This window comes from Pogona vitticeps, chromosome 1, assembly GCF_051106095.1.
Source record: "Pogona vitticeps strain Pit_001003342236 chromosome 1, PviZW2.1, whole genome shotgun sequence".
In the NCBI taxonomy this organism is placed as follows: domain Eukaryota; kingdom Metazoa; phylum Chordata; class Lepidosauria; order Squamata; family Agamidae; genus Pogona; species Pogona vitticeps.
This window is the reverse complement of record NC_135783.1, coordinates 342039959-342055993: the sequence shown is the minus strand read 5'-3', so window position 1 is coordinate 342055993 and position 16035 is coordinate 342039959. Positions and strand designations below refer to the sequence as shown.

The following is a 16035-nucleotide window of genomic DNA, read 5'->3' as shown; positions in this document are numbered from 1 at the left end:
TCGTGTCCTGCAACCTCCTAAATCAGGATGGCATCATCCACAGTTCCATGTGCATAAATATTGGTCATTACAGTCAACATTTATGATGTTCGCATTTGATTTTAATGAACTTACAGTTTAAAAAGTATTTTCTCTTACTATGTTATACATTTGTAACTCACCTTGAGAACTACCTAATTGTGGGAAAGTGGGGTACACATGTAAATGACAACCGTAGTAGTAATATAAAGCAGGGGTCTCTTTCCCCACTGAAATCAGTTGGATGCATATCTGATTAGACACCCTTAGATTCAAGATGTAAGACAAATCAGCAAAGGATAGATATGGGTACATCTCTAACAGAGATGTAAGTGTGACCCATAAGTAGATAGTGTTGGTTGGGAATCTCGGTCCAATCCTGTGAGTTCAATTCCCTGTTCTTTCATCTACTAGTCAAAAATGAAAACTACAAGGAGATTAAGCGCCCTAGAGTCAGACACGACTGAACTAAATGTCAAGGGGAACCTTTATCTTTATCTGTCCATAGTCCCAAATCCTCGTAGCATTGGAATCAGGTGTTCTTGGTAATCAAAGTTTTGATCTCTATATCTCCTCCTGGTAGTTACCAGTAATAACACCTGAGCATTTGTTACTGATGCAATGTTTGCCAACAGTAGCCCTGAGGATCTGGTAATGGTTCAGTAACTAGCTCAAGTTGATTTTTCAGAAGGAAAAAAATTGTAAGTTCCTTTTACTCTAAGCCAAATAAACAAGAATGGATCATTTTGGAGAGTGATGAATTACCCTTCACTGGAGGTTTTTAAAGAGTGGTTAGAATGGCCAATTGTCAAGGTGTTTAGCTGTGGATTTCCTGCTTGAAAATGGGGATTCGACTCAATAAGCTCCCTTTTAGCCCTTCAGTTCCATGATTCTGACTGTGGATCACTTCTGAATCTGATTCATACTGAGAAACAATCAAGCCAGAGGATCCCCATGGTGAAAACAGTATTGGAATTGTTCTTCGAGCCTACAATTCCATTTGAGTCACTTTGAGTTCCAGAGCTGGGAGATGTGGTATAGAAGTGTGACAAATAAATACAACTTGAGAATTGTTAAGGCATAATATGGCTCATAACTCCAAAGCTGGAACTGCTGAAATGGGCAAGAAAAAATGGTTCTAGGAGAACTCCCAAATCAAACATCAGGGGGAAAAAACGGAACATCCCTTCAACAGCAAACTGTTGACTAACATATATACCCTTTGCATCTCGTAAATTTATGACTCTCAGTTGGACTTACGAACTACCTCTTCTACAAAGCATTGTGGCTAAGATGATGTCAGTGATAGTGGAATCTGTTTTGGTGTTCTGCCCATGGTACAAGCTATTCCTCTGCACCGTAGTCAACAAGAAGGGATGAAATGTACAAGCAGGAATTAGCTCTTTACCAAATTGCTGACCTTCCTATTTTCCTTCTTGCTCTTAGCAGTTACCAGCTTTGCCAGGCCTGCAATTAAATTAGAATAATGGGTGGCCATGGTTGAATCAGGTGGACACCTCATCTCTAAATTGGGGTGGGGTGGGGTAAAGTGCCCTCCTTTCTCAGATTATCTACTGCTTCTAATTAGAATCCCATTCTAGGCCCTGAACGCTACATCATATCCATCAGTTCTCTGTCTCTTCCCCTCCCATCACACTGCTATAGGATGGGGAAACGCAATATTAGCAATTATGCATTATACTAGCAGTGAGGGCTTTCATCTCTTTCCTAGCCCTTTGTCCTGTATCTTTAACAGCAGTTTTGACATGCAGTAAGTTTGCAAGCAGTGAGACAGAAATAAAAATATGAAGAAAACAACTTCTGTTTCAGTTTTGTATCCCAGAAATAATATTAAGGGCGCAGACCTCTTGGGGTTAGACAAAATGGGTTAGCAAGTAATTGCGCTGCTTTTGAGGGACGCAAAGTAAGTAGGTATTAGAAAATGCTCTAATCATGTTTAATGATAATTAACAATGTTTTATATGTGATGTTTAAAAAAAGCAGAAACATTTATGCTAACATTCCATAACACTCGAATTGCAAAAAGCCCTTGGCTTCAGAACCTTCAACAAAAAGAAGGAAGCCTATAGCTGCGGCGACAGGCACCAGAAACCTCTTGAGACTGTGAAAGCCAATTAAAGTTATTGCGAACAAGCACTGTTTTCTTCATTGCACTCAATAAAGGCAAAGGTAGGAGAGGCTGAACTAATCCAAGCATGTTCTAGAAAGCACTACAGCTTGGGTGAGGCAACATGCTGGAGCCGCACTGCAATACAGGTTTGAACGCATACATTTATAAAATAGTGCAGGAGCTTTGAGAAGCGACACCTCCCTAAGGAGTGGGGACTGAATTCCGCCTTATGAAATCAAACCAGAAAGGCAACTTTTAACAAATTCCAAGCTCCAGACAAACAGCAAGACGCTTTCTTCTTCTCACCCTCGTTCCGACAGGCTGAAAACCAGCCAGCCGTGATTACATAAGTTGACACAGTCGTCATTTTGAATATAGGGAGGCGGCCAAGAGGTGGTGAATCTCCAGCAGCCTATGGGTGGACGTTCTTGGGGGGAAAAAAGTGAATCAAACAGCACATACACACAGAGAGTCCCCTTCTCCTGGCAATCATTTGCTGTAAGTTAATTATGTATATTTTTGAATAAACAAAGAGTGAGTGGATCCCATATAAATATTCATAGCAAGAGTAAACATGTCTGTATTTTTTTTAGGATAGGTTGGGATGGAAATACTCTTCCACTTAATTATGTAGAAGTGACTTGAGACTTCCATACTAACAGCATAATTTAGGATCTCTTAGAGGTTTTAAGCATATACATAAGATGTTTCACAGATACTGTTCAAATCTGTCATCGTGGATGAAAGAATGTGTGATACAGAAGTACGCTCATCAGGATTGATCATATCTCTTTACTGAGTACACAATGCATGGCAAATCAGACTTGCTACTATGCTACATGCCACATGAACTTTAACAACATCATGTAATCACAGTGACAGCTTTGGCCTCTCCATACACAGAGTCATCAAGTTGGAGGAGAGCCTGAAGATTACCCTTCTGCTTGGTGCAGAAAATTCAGAGCTAGAGTATCTCAGATGGACAGACGTCCAGCTTCTGCCTGAAGACACCCAATCACAATAAAGAAAAACTGACAAGGTGAAGGCAAATCTCAGTAAAGTGAATGGTTTTCAAGGCATTGGATGGGCCTTGGATGTATTAATTGTGTATTATGTGCTGTCAAGCAGCAACCCTAATAGGGCCTTCTGGGTAAGTGAGATACTTAAGGAGCGGTTTTGCCAGTTCCACTCCTCCTTCGCCTCTGTATTGAGTTTCCATGGCTTATGGGAAATTCGAATCCAGGTCTTCCAGGTTACTCACCACTCTAAGCCACCACGGTTTTGTCTTATTATGTAGTCTTGGGCAAGTCATTCTCTCTGAACCACAGTTCCTTCTGATTGAAATAAGAATAGTAGCATATCATGTTTTATCATCCAGGATCAGAATATTTGTCCTTCTAGCCTAGTACTGTCTACTCTAACAAGCAGTGGCTCTCATATATCTCCCTATACCTGTTCAAGGCCATGACCATACATATTGTTCAGTATGAACAGAGTCATTTTCCTTTATTGAGTCAATCCATCCCATATATGGTCTTTCCTGCTGCCTTTAACTTTTCCTGGCAATATGGCAAGACTATGAAAATGATGACTATTGTGACATGAGTGTTACCGCTCAAATATTTGATTAATCTTTCTTCTGATGCTGCTCCTCCTCTCTAAAGCCTCTTTACTTGTGTCAGTTGTGAAGATTTTTTGAACCACTTTTGATTTGTGTACGCCTCTTATTAAGTTTGTGTTGTTTTTTTGACCTTACTTTATGAGTTATGTATAGTTAGAGTTAGATGTACTGGCTGAGTACAGTTAGATGTACTGGCTGGCTGGCTCAGCCAAAGGTTAGCTGAGTAAGGCAACAACTGCCTTAAAAACTAAGGTTGAGTTCTAAAGATGGCTGAAACAAACATGACTGTGGATGAATTATGTGGCTGGAGGGGAACCTATGGTCGAGAAGGACACCAGCCTATTAGGCCAGTGGCGGTGAACCTTTTTGGGCCCGAGTGCCCAAACTGGGGAAAAAAAACAAGCCAGTGGGCGGTGGGCCATGGCAGCAGAACTGGAAGTGGTGGTGGAAGGGGGAATCCCAGGCACGGAGGTGCCTCAAGACCCCACTCTGGATCTGCCACCAGCGCCAGCTGCTTTGGATCCTGGACCACCACTTGTCAAAGCGCCAGCACTGTGGCTGCAGCCACCGCCTCAGATTTGGCTGTGTGGGAGGGGGGAGTAGTGATCTGGAGACTTGTGGCTTGCGTGCCCGCAGAGAAGGCTCTGCCTGCTGACAGTGGCACACATGCCATAGGTTCGCCATCGCTGTCTTAGGCTGTGCTTTCAGCTAAGATCTGATACTGACAGATCAAATATCAAGAACTCACCTTCATGAATTCCAAATTTATCTCTGTCTGAACTCCCTTACCCAATTGGGCTGACAAGTGTCACTGGGCAGGTTTCTGTCCACTTCCCAGGGCACTCCCTCCAGCCTCTGCAAATTCTTAGAGGGGTACTCTGCTAGGAGCTCTGTTAAATGGGATGAGCCATTCACAGGGATGTGAAGAAATCTCACTAAATTACTGATTCTCAATGGATAAAACCCCTTCATGCATTGCTACCCTGTCATGGCGAAGGGGCTTGAGTAATTCAGAGAAGCTATGGGCTATGATGTTCAGGGACACCCAAGATGGACAGATCATAGTGGAGAGTTCCGACTAAATGCAATCCACATGGAGCAGGAACTAGCAAGCCACTCCAATATCTTTGCCAAGAAAACCCCATGGACTTAAACAAAAGGATAAAAGATATGACACTGGAAGATGAGCCTCTCAGGTTGGAAGGCATCCAACGTGCTACTGAGGAAGAGCAGAGGACAAGGACAAGTAGCTCCAGAGCTAATGAAGTGGTTGGGCCAAAGTCAAAAGGACGCTTAGCTGTAGATGTGCATGGAAGTGAAAGGAAAGTCTGATGCTGCAAAAAAAACTACATAGGAACCTGGAATGTAAGATCTATGAACCTTGGTAAGCTGGATGTGGTCAAACAGGAGATGGCGTCAGTGAACTAAAATGGACGGAAATGGGCAAATTCAATTCAGACTATTACCATATCTACTATTGTGTGCAAGAATCCTGTAGAAGAAATGGAGTAGCCCTGATAGCCAACAAAAGAGTCGGAAAAACTTTACTGGGATACAATCTCAAAAATGATATAATGATTTCAATACGAATCCAAGGCAGACCTTTCAGCATCACAGTAATCCAAGTTTATGCACCAATCACCAATGCTGAAGAGGCTAAAACTGACCAATTCTATGAAGACTTACAACACTTTCTAGAACTGACACCAAAGAAAGATGTTCTTGTCATTACAGGGGACTGGAATGCTAAAGTAGGGAGTCAAGAGATAAAAGGAACAACAGGTCAGTTTGGCCTTGGAGTTCAAAACGAAGCAGGGCAAAGGCTAATAGAGTTTTGTCAAGAGAACAAGCTGGTCATCACAAACATGCTTTTCCAACAACACAAGAGGCGAAATCAGATGATTATCTTCTCTGCAGCCAGAGATTGAGAAGCTCTATACAGTCAGCAAAAACAAGACCTGGAGCTGATTGTAGCTCTGATCATCAGCTTCTTATAGCAAAATTCAAGCTTAAACTGAAGAAAGGAGGAAAAACCACTGGGCTAGTCAGTTGGAATCTAAACTAAATCCCTTATGAATACACAGTGGAAGTGAAGAACAGATTTAAGGAACTAGATTTGGTGGACAGAGTGCCTGAAGAACTATGGCTGGAGGCTGGTAACATTGTATAGGAGGCAGCAACAAAAACTATTTAAAATCTTAAAAGATGACATTGTTAAGGTGCTACATTCAATATGCCAGCAAGGTCGGAAAACTCAGCAGTGGCCAGAGGACTGGAAAAGATCAGTCTACATCCCAATCCCAAAGAAGGGCAGTGCCAAAGAATGCTCTAACTACCGTACAATTGCACTCAATTCACACACTAGCAAGGTTATGCTCCAAATCCGACAAGGTAGGCTTCAGCAGTATGTGGACCGAGAACTCCCAGAAGTACAAGCGGGATTCCGAAGGGGCAGAGGAACTCAAGACCAAATTGCTAACATGCGCTGGATTATGGAGAAAGCCAGAGAGTTCCAGAAAAACATCTACATCTGCTTCATTGATTATGCAAAAGCCTTTGATTGTGTGGACCACAGCAAACAGAAAAGCGATGACAAACCTAGACAGCATCTTAAAAAGCAGAGACATGACCTTGCCAACAAAAGTCCGCATAGTCAAAGCTATGGTTTTTCGAGTAGCAATGTATACGGAAGTGAGAGCTGGGCCATAAAGAAGGCTGACCGCCGAAGAATTGATGCTTTTGAATCATGGTGCTGAAGGAGACTCTTGAGAGTCCCCTGGACTGCAAGGAGAACGAACCTATCCATTCTGAAGGAAATCAACCCTGAGTGCTCACTGGAAGGACATATCCTGAAGCTGAGGCTCCAATACTTTGGCCATCTCATGAGAAGAGAGGACTCCCTGGAGAAGACCTTGATTTTGGAAAAGTGTGAGGGCAAGAGGAGAAGGGGACGAGAGAGGATGAGATGGGTGGACAGTGTCATCAAAGCTACCAACATGAATTTGACCAAACTCAAGGAGGCAGTGGAAGACAGGAAAGCCTGCTGTGGTTTGGTCCATGGAGTCGTGAAGAGTCAGACACGACTTAACTAAACAACAACAACAATGGATACATTGTCTAAACATGACGAGACAGGCTATTTCAACACGTTGAGACAGCCTTTCTAGAGTCTGTTCACACACATATAACCCATGAGATTTCTTGGTCTCGGTACAAAAGTGAGGCAATGAGCTCTCAGCCCTCTCCCTCCCGTAAGTTTTCTACAATGGAAACAGAATCATTCCATGGAACAGCAGTGGTCTTGCCTTTTATGAAGCAAAGTGCAGAGGCAAACACACAATAAGCCTAAAAGGACATGCTGATTGATTAAAAAGACACAACAACCCACTCAGGGTTTCTTCTTTTTTTAAAGGAAGAAACAATGAGACAGCAGCTGTCATTGTCGAGCTGTGGAAATTGTGTCTTTTGCACAAAAAAAGAAATACTGCAACTGAACTCTCTAATCGAGACTGGCAGAAAGTATCTTGCAATCTCACAGGCAAGGAGAAAAAGGCTCCGGTTTTTCATCTATGCACACATGAATGACGCAATCGAGGATGTATATTCCTACACTACATTCCATCAGTGGGTTCAGAAGAGACTGAAAGGCAGTTGCAATCATTCCAGAATGCTGAGAGCTGTTGTACAAGAACTGCCAGTGGACACTCCCATCTGTCCTCACCTGGCATAGACTGGGGAAGACCAAGAACTCAGCTCAGTCTTTAACAACCTTCACCCTTTGGGGCTTTCATAGGACACAGGAACTGGACAACTGCTTGTTCCAGCCAACCTTTGGTGCCAACCATGTCTGTTCCATTGACGGAAATGCAGAGTAGCTTATCAACCATCGCCATACGGATCAACCCACCATGTGTTACAACGTATGTGGAATTCTAGGGATTCCATTGGTGGCCTACATAGGTTCCTTACCTACATCAGTTCAGAATAAACTAAAGGGCGATGCCATAAAAATGGCAAGGGTACCTTTCAAAGCGAAATATCATTAAGACATAAGGCACTTGTGAGCAGTACCCATAAACAACCATGACCCTGGAAGGAAAGGATAAAGTTGCATTAAACAGTTTGACCCAATACTGCAGCAGTTCAGGAAAGGGTTACAGACAGCAAAGTTACAGTATGAGAACTGAAATCACAGTGTTGCTTACTTGTAATATCAACCTCAGCATTTGCAAGTGGAGGCAGGTTAGGTGAGGAAAAGGCATTGAAACTCTCTGAATCCACCTTAGTCACCCTGTTTCCCCGGTACAGTCTATTATAAAAGTACAGGCACACCTACAAGAAGGAGAAATGAAGCTTGTCAGCCTCCAAACCTTGTAATTACACCATCCAACTGATTAAAAACACACACACATCTGACTCTTTCCTTAAAAATAATAAAAATGAATTAGAAGATGGTTATAAATATAATCAGAATTATGCAGGAGTGGTATGTATAGTTCTTACAGGCATTTAAAAATGCCATGTCTGTCTTTTAGTACAGTATTTTGGTTTTCAACAACTAAGATTAAATGTAAGCTCATTACCCACAGGTACTTCCTACCAAAAGCAAGTTGAGCAGCTGTGCAGAGCTATCAGGAACCTTTGAAGCTGACACCCAGTGATGAGGATGATTTTATTTTGCTTCTTTAATGGTGATACGCAATGAAATGTTAACATAAAGTGTGCAACTCTGGGTATGTCATGGTAAATCAACAGCCCTTCAAACTTCAGAATGCCTGAAAGAGTGCAGGTTGACTGTACGGCTAGAGAAACAGGCAGAAGTGTAGGTCTGTATAATGGATTTATTCAGAGTTACAAAGTGTACATTACAAACTGAAACTAGCTTCAAAACTCTTTTATATATTATGGCTCCCAAGAAAGAAATTCGTGGAACAAACTTTTTAACAACATGTGAGCAAGCTCTGTCCTAAAACCCTTTTTAAAAGTTCCCCAGCTTATCTGAAAGAAAACCAGGAAATCAAACCTGGTTTCACACTAGATTCAAACTGATGATGTGGATGTAGCCAGGTCTCCTCATTCCTACTCAGGAAAGTCATAGATACTTGCTATTTCTGCTCCTTGGGGATACATCTACTACAGATCTTCCCCAGCAGAAAAGATCAGGGGTAGACAACCTGGTACACTCCAGATCACCTTGTGGCGCAGTGGTTAAACCGCAGTATTGCAGTCAAAACTTTGCTCATAGTTAGCGCTCAATCCCAGTGGATTCTAACAGCTGGCTTGAGGTTCACTCAGCCTTCCAGCCTTCCAAGGTCAGTAAATTAAGTACCCAGCTCAGAGGGGGTGGTGGGGGAAGTGTAGTCTGTATAATTAAATTGTACTCCGTGCAGAGAGTGCTTTAAGCACTATGGGGCAGTATATGTAACACACTTTGCTTTTGCTTTGTTTTGCTTCTACAATCCCTATGAACTCCAATGGTGGGGGATTTTGGAAGTTATGTATACTCCAGACTTGTCTATATAAGGTTGCTTACCAGCAGAATAGAGTATAATGCTTTCCTATTATACTCTTAGTTTAGCCTTTTAAATGACTTCTAACACTTCTCTAGCAAACTAATTGATGCCAATTTTCTGCATATAGTCCCAGTACTAAGACTATTTTGGAGAACAGTGACAACCAAAGTTTCGATGTCATTGTGACAAATCAATTGTCCTAAAGAGCTGAAGGATGTATAATGATTTCTTTAAAAGTATTTGGGACTCTTTTAGTTGCAGCTAAGAATACATTTGAGTAATACAGGAAATCCAGTGCTCCTTTGTGTATTGCAGATTGGTTGATCACAGTAATATTAGTCACTGAGATGGGTAACTTAATGGGACTGCTATAACAATGCAATGGACTTGGTAAAGAGAAGGATGTGTCCCTGTGATGGGAGCCCTTTCATGGTATACTAGGATATCCACTAAAAACATCCTAAATTATAGGAGTTGCTATTTTATGTTCTACAATACATGTTTTTATAACTTTGATTTTTTTCCCAAAAAAAAGTTCCCCTGACAAGAAAATAAGTTTATGTTGCTGTTGGTTTATTCTGACTGTGATATCTGAGCTTCTTCAAAACTTGTGACAGAAGTATAATAAAACCAAGGCAATAAAGGAAAAAAGGGGGGCAAGAACAAAGAGATAAAATGAACAAACCTCAGGGATTACGAATTGTCCAGCAATCAGCAGCGCCCCCAGCAGGTTGGATCGGCCATCGTTCCTCAGTTCGTATATGGGCACCTAAGAAAAAGAGAGAGACAAAAATGCTCTTTAAAGTAGCTGAGGAAAAAAGAAAGACTCCAGTATATATTGTATAGAGAAAGTGTAGAATGAATAATTTATGAAACATGTACCTTAAACATATGATTTAGTGGAATTTCAATGTATTTTTTTTCTCCTAGACTATGGCAGATGGGAGAACTCCTTCGGAATGCAGAAACACAATCTCCCTCATCTCACAAAGTTATACTTGAATTTAGCATGTTATTTATGTTATCAGGGAGAAAAAGATGATAGATAGATAGATAGATAGATAGATAGATAGATAGATAGATAGATAGATAGATAGATAGATAGATAGATAGATAGATAGATAGATAGATAGATAGATAGATAGATAGATAGATAGATAGATAGATAGATAGATAGATAGATTATATTTGGTCCTCCCTTTCCTCCAGGGAGCTCAAGTGGCACACAAATCTCTTCTCTCTCCATCTTTACCCCAACCTCATGTCACCCAGTGAGCTTGACTGCCATGTGGGGATTTGAACCCAAGTCCTAAGCCAATGCTCTAACACTAACTTCTTGCTATCCAAAGCCCTCAGTAGACAACCTATCGCCATAGATAATGTTTGGATGCTCCAGTTCAAAATGTGGCAGCCAGCTTCCTGATGGGGTGAGTGTGTCATCCAGGAGAACAATCTCTCAGTACATTCATAAACCTTCTTTTAGCAAGTGGCTTTGCACATAAGTGGATATGATGATAAATATCTGTAACATAAACTTTCCCCGCTCCCCACTTTCTCCTTCTCGTACTTGAACAATTGGCCTGGCAAACCGTTGGTGAAAGAGGAAGACAATGAGTTCTACCCACCATGATGTTTCTTTTGCCAAACCGAGATTATTCCCATGAAAATGCTACTAGCCCAGCTGGAAGAAAAAGGCCAACACTAATACTGTACCTGCCTTCCATCTCAGCGCTTGGAAAAGTTACTTCTTTGGACTAGAACATTTACAGTTCTCTAGCCAAGGGATTCTGGCTGTTGTCATTCAAAATAGGCAACTTTTCCAAACTTCATTCCCTCTTCCCTTCCCAACATCATGTGGAGACCAATGGGAGAGGCAGAAGACTTAAAATGGAGAGAAGATTTTCCAACAAAAGAAAACTTGGCTCCTGCCCAGTCAAGTTAACTGTCTCCTGTTGTACTTCAGTTTAAAGGTAAGGACGTGGGATGGTACACCTCCCATTCAACATGGACTTTGGCTCAGCTTCAAAACTCATGTTCTCAACTGTGAAAGATGGACCATGAGCACATACTTCGCGAAGTTGTTGTGGGGATGAAAGAGATAAACATTATGAATGCTTAACGCAGATCATGTCCACCTTTCTCAACAGAGAGCTCTCCTAAAACATTTTGCTACCTCAGTTAGTCCCCTTCCATTCCATGTTCAAAAGCCCACTGATGATCTTTCACACTTGAAGGCAGGAGGCTAGGTTAGAGGGTGCAAGGCAGACCCTCTTTCTTTCTTTCTTTCTTTGGACAAGATAGGTAAAACTAAAAACAAATTAAAATGTTAAAATATTTAGATTATTTGGACCAGAAGTGGGCTACTTCAGTTATGTTATATTGGCCATTTGCTAGACCTTCTTTTGTACACATGGTGGGCAATAATTGCACGCACATCAGTGCTGCAGTGATCATATTTCTCCACAGTCATAGTAAATATATCCTGTATCCAACTAACCCCATTTTACTTGATTATTCCTTGATCTTCCTACTTTGCTTCGAAGTCTGTTAAGTAATTTCCAGAGAGTCCAGCTAGACCTCTGGCAGGCCACGTGGCACACCTCTTGCTCCCTAACCCCCTGGCCACCATCTCTTAGCATCTGCCACCTGTGGCAAAGTCTAGTGAAGGCTGGTGACAGCTCTGTTGTTCAGTTTTCAAAGAACCTTCTTACCTGGGATCCTGTTAGAACAATAGATTTACCCAGATTCTCGCACATGAAGGACAATGCCGAGGCTGTATAGGCCATCGTGTCTGTACCATGAAGGATCACAAACCCATCATACTTTTCATAGTTTTTCTGTTGATTCAAGGCAAAGATATCATGTTAAGAAGTAAACTAATAAACCATGGATATCATTACTCTGGGAAGAGAAGTTGAAAGCAAACATTTTCAAAACCGTGGCAAGCAAAATGATTTTTAAATATCAACTCTGGAGTAGGTAGACTTCAGAATTATCAGATCTATTTGGTTTTTTCATTAGGACCCCAAGATTCACCAAACAGAGTCAGAGGCAAAATACAAAAATAAATAAAAGAAAAATGTACTTCTAGGATTTTGTTTTATGTTTTAAATATCTGAACTCAACTGTTCAGAAACTACTTTGTACATACTGTTGTTCTCATGATTACTTGAAAATGAAGCTTCTTTCAGGAGCCTATTCTGACGGAAGCTGGGAAAGCCATTTTGCTGATAAACAGCTGAGAGTAAAAACCTCTGATAATGCACTGCAAATTAACTATAATTCTGCCAGTACCTCCTGATCTATCAGTTTCTCAACCCTGTATTTCCTCTCGAATGTATGCTTAAAATGATTTTCAAAAGACCAAATCCATTATAGGTACCGTCTTTTAAAATTTCAAAGTAACATACTAGAAGAAGGAGAAAAACAAATTTTAATATTTCCAAGGTTATTTCCGCTCTCTCTTGTGAGTTTCTTCTTTCTCCCACCTCAAGTACAGATTCCCAAGTATATGGTTTACATTACAAAAGCCTTCTGCAACTATCTGACTATGCCGACGTCAGAAAAAAATCTTTAAAATAATAAATCATAATAAACCTCAGAGCAGTTCTCCAAAGCAGGCAGAAATTTATTTAAGATGGAGTCGCACAATGTGCCCTTAAGTTCAATCTGGGAAAAGAAACCATCCACCCAAAATCTAGGTTGCAACACATTTTAGACAGTATATTTTGTGGCTTAGGGGTACAGTATACGTAACATAGAATGCAGTTGGAACTCAGGAAAGTTACTACAGTATTTAAAACTGTAACTCTGAGAATTGACCAGCCAGTACAACCATTGGCCAAGCTGAGGAATTTTAAGAGCTATAGTCCAAAAAAAGTAACTTTTCTAAAGTCTATGGATATCCTATCTGTAGATACCCTGCCTGCTCCAGTATACAGTATTTTGAACTGTTAATAGCATATTGGTAGTGTTTGGATACAGTGATTTATCATGACAGAGCGAGACACAGTGAGCTTCAGACTCCATCTGTGTTGTGGCCATAATTGATCAGAGTAAAGATAGTGCAACAGGTTCATATATAAAAGTCTCTCTCTCTCTCTCTCTCTCTCTCTCTCTCTCTCTCTCTCTCTCTGTCCCCCACCCTGTTTTGTCCCATCCTGTTTTCACATGAAAATTGAAAATATAGGAAAGGGCTTGAAGAGACAAGCAGGTCAATGCAAGAAAAACTGCACCAATGAATTTTAGTTTTCTGTACGCTTTTGTCCGGCTTTCCAGGGAGCGCTGACTTGAACATAATTAATTGTTGAAGAATACAGTCAACATAAAATCTCATTCTTTCAACAGCTAATTATAAGAAAATTCAAAGGCCTCTTCCTCAATGTATACATATTAATAGTGTGTCCTAAACTAGAGGAAGACTGCTAATTAGGGAAAGCTTAGCAGTGGCTTTAAAACGGGAATGTTAACATATGTAAATGAGTCATATGGTCTGATTTCTTGTCGCCTCTTTTACTTCGGGGATAATACCATTTACGGGAACAAATTAAGCAAACTGGGACTATTGTAGTAGCAATGAAGTACAATGAGAAGGCCCATCATCCATCCTCAAGGGAATGAAAACACTGGTGCAGGACTGCCCTCTTCTGTCTGAAAAGCAGTATGGAGAGGTATTATTATTCCAGTTTCCCACTCTTTCTAAAAAAAATCCCAGAGAAATATTACAATCTTTCTAATATTTCCAGTGTACCCTGCCCCCTATGTCCACCAACCATCATCATAATCATCATCATCATCTCTTCCATGGGCACAGGCCTTGTTGAGTCAGAGGGGCTTACGTGCTTCAGTGAGGCTGAGACCTATGCTGAAGGGTCTCCCAAGCCAGACAGGACTCAGCTGAGAAGCCAGACCAACTGTGCCCACCAACTATCAATTATGATGAGAGGAAATAAACAGAAATCCGTACTGTATTGGTTGTTGTCCGGGTCAACAAAGACTGTGGCAGATGCTATAGCCCCTGGGCATATGGTGACAAATAAATGAATATGCATCATGCACTACATCCAAAAAGTGATGTTTTTTGTTTGTTCAGTCATTTAGTCGTGTCCGACTCTTCGTGACCCCATGGACCAGAGCACGCCAGGCCCTCCTATCCTCCACCACCTCCCGGAGTTGTGTCAAATTCATGCCAGTCGCTTCGATGACACTGTCCAACCATCTCATCCTCGGTTGTCCCCTTCTCCTCTTGCCTCCACACTTTCCCAACATCAAAGTCTTTTCCAAGGAGTCTTCTCTTCTCATGAGATGGCCAAAGTACTGGAGCCTCAGCTTCAGGATCTGTCCTTCCAATGAGCACTCGGGGTTGATTTCCTTTAGAATTGATAGGTTTGTTCTCTTTGCAGTCCAGGGAACTCTCAAGAGTCTCCTCCAGCACCACAATTCAAAGGCATCAATTCTTCGGCGGTCAGCTTTCTTTATGGTCCAGCTCTCACTTCCATACAACACTACAGGAAAAACCATAGCTTTGACTATTCGGACTTTTGTTGGCAAGGTGATGTCTCTGCTTTTTAAGATGCTGTCAAGGTTTGTCATTGCTTTCCTTCCAAGAAGCAGGCGTCTTTTAATTTCAGGGCTGCTGTCTCCATCTGCAGTGATCATGGAGCCCAAGAGAGTAAAATCTGTCACTGCCTCCATATCTTCCCCTTCTATTTCCCAGGAGGTGATGGGACCAGTGGCCATGATCTTAGTTTTTTTGATGTTGAGTTTCAGACCGTTTTTTGCACTCTCGTCTTTCACCCTCATTACAAGGTTCTTTAGTTCCTCCTCACTTTCCGCCATCAGAGTGGTATCATCTGCATATCGGATGTGTTGATATTTCTTCCTGCAATCTTAATTCCAGTTTGGGATTCCTCCAGTCCAGCTTTCCGCATGATGTATTCTGCATATAAGTTAAATAAGCAGGGTGACAATATACAGCCTTGTCGTACTCCTTTCCCAATTTTGAACCAATCCATTGTTCCATATCCAGTTCTAACTGTTGCTTCCTGTCCCACATATAGGTTTCTCAGGAGATGGATAAGGTGGTCAGGCACTCCCATTTCTTTTAGGACTTGCATTGTTTGCTGTGGTCCACACAGTCAAAGGCTTTTGCATAGTCAATGAAGCAGAAGTAGATATTTTTCTGGAACTCTCTGGCTTTCTCCATAATCCAGCGCATGTTGGCAATTTGGTCTCGAGTTCCTCTGCCCCTTCGGAATCCTGCTTGTACATCTGGGAGTTCTCGGTCCACATACTGCTGAAGCCTACCTTGTAGGATTTTGAGCATAACCTTGCTGGCGTGTGAGATGAGTGATGTGGACAGATTATATTTACCACAAAAAATCAGAGGCCATGGATTACTGTAAATAGAGCAGGTAGTAGAGGAGGAAAAAAGAAGCATAAATGATTATATCAGTATAAGCAGAGAGAAAAATCTTTGAGGCCCTTCATGTGTCGGTGGGGGACCAGAGATGGATTTGGGATGGTGCTGGTTTACCATGCTCCCCACAATCCAGCACTCTCCTTTCCAGAGCTGGTGGATGTCATCTCTGCCGTAGCACTGTGGTCCCCCAGACTAATTGTTCTGGGTGACTTCAATGTAGTTGATTTTAAGAATCTACTGAAAACATGGATGTTTAGGCAGGCCCCCCCACCCCCAGTTAATTCGTAGTTTTCTTCCCCTCCTTTTCTGCTATGATTTATTTTGTCTTTCC

General features: G+C 41.6%; 1 protein-coding gene across 1 annotated transcript in view; it reads right to left on the bottom strand.

The window, feature by feature from the left end:
* The window catches only part of LOC110083574 (60 kDa lysophospholipase), an 87442-nt gene that overhangs the window by 43601 nt on the left and 27806 nt on the right, over positions 1-16035 (bottom strand). The window contains exons 4-6 of the mRNA XM_072986731.2: positions 11995-12120; positions 9969-10052; positions 7976-8102 (exon numbers count right to left, since the gene is read on the bottom strand). Of these exons, the coding sequence (XP_072842832.1) occupies positions 7976-8102; positions 9969-10052; positions 11995-12120 (337 nt within the window). The remainder of the gene's footprint in view (positions 1-7975; positions 8103-9968; positions 10053-11994; positions 12121-16035) is intronic.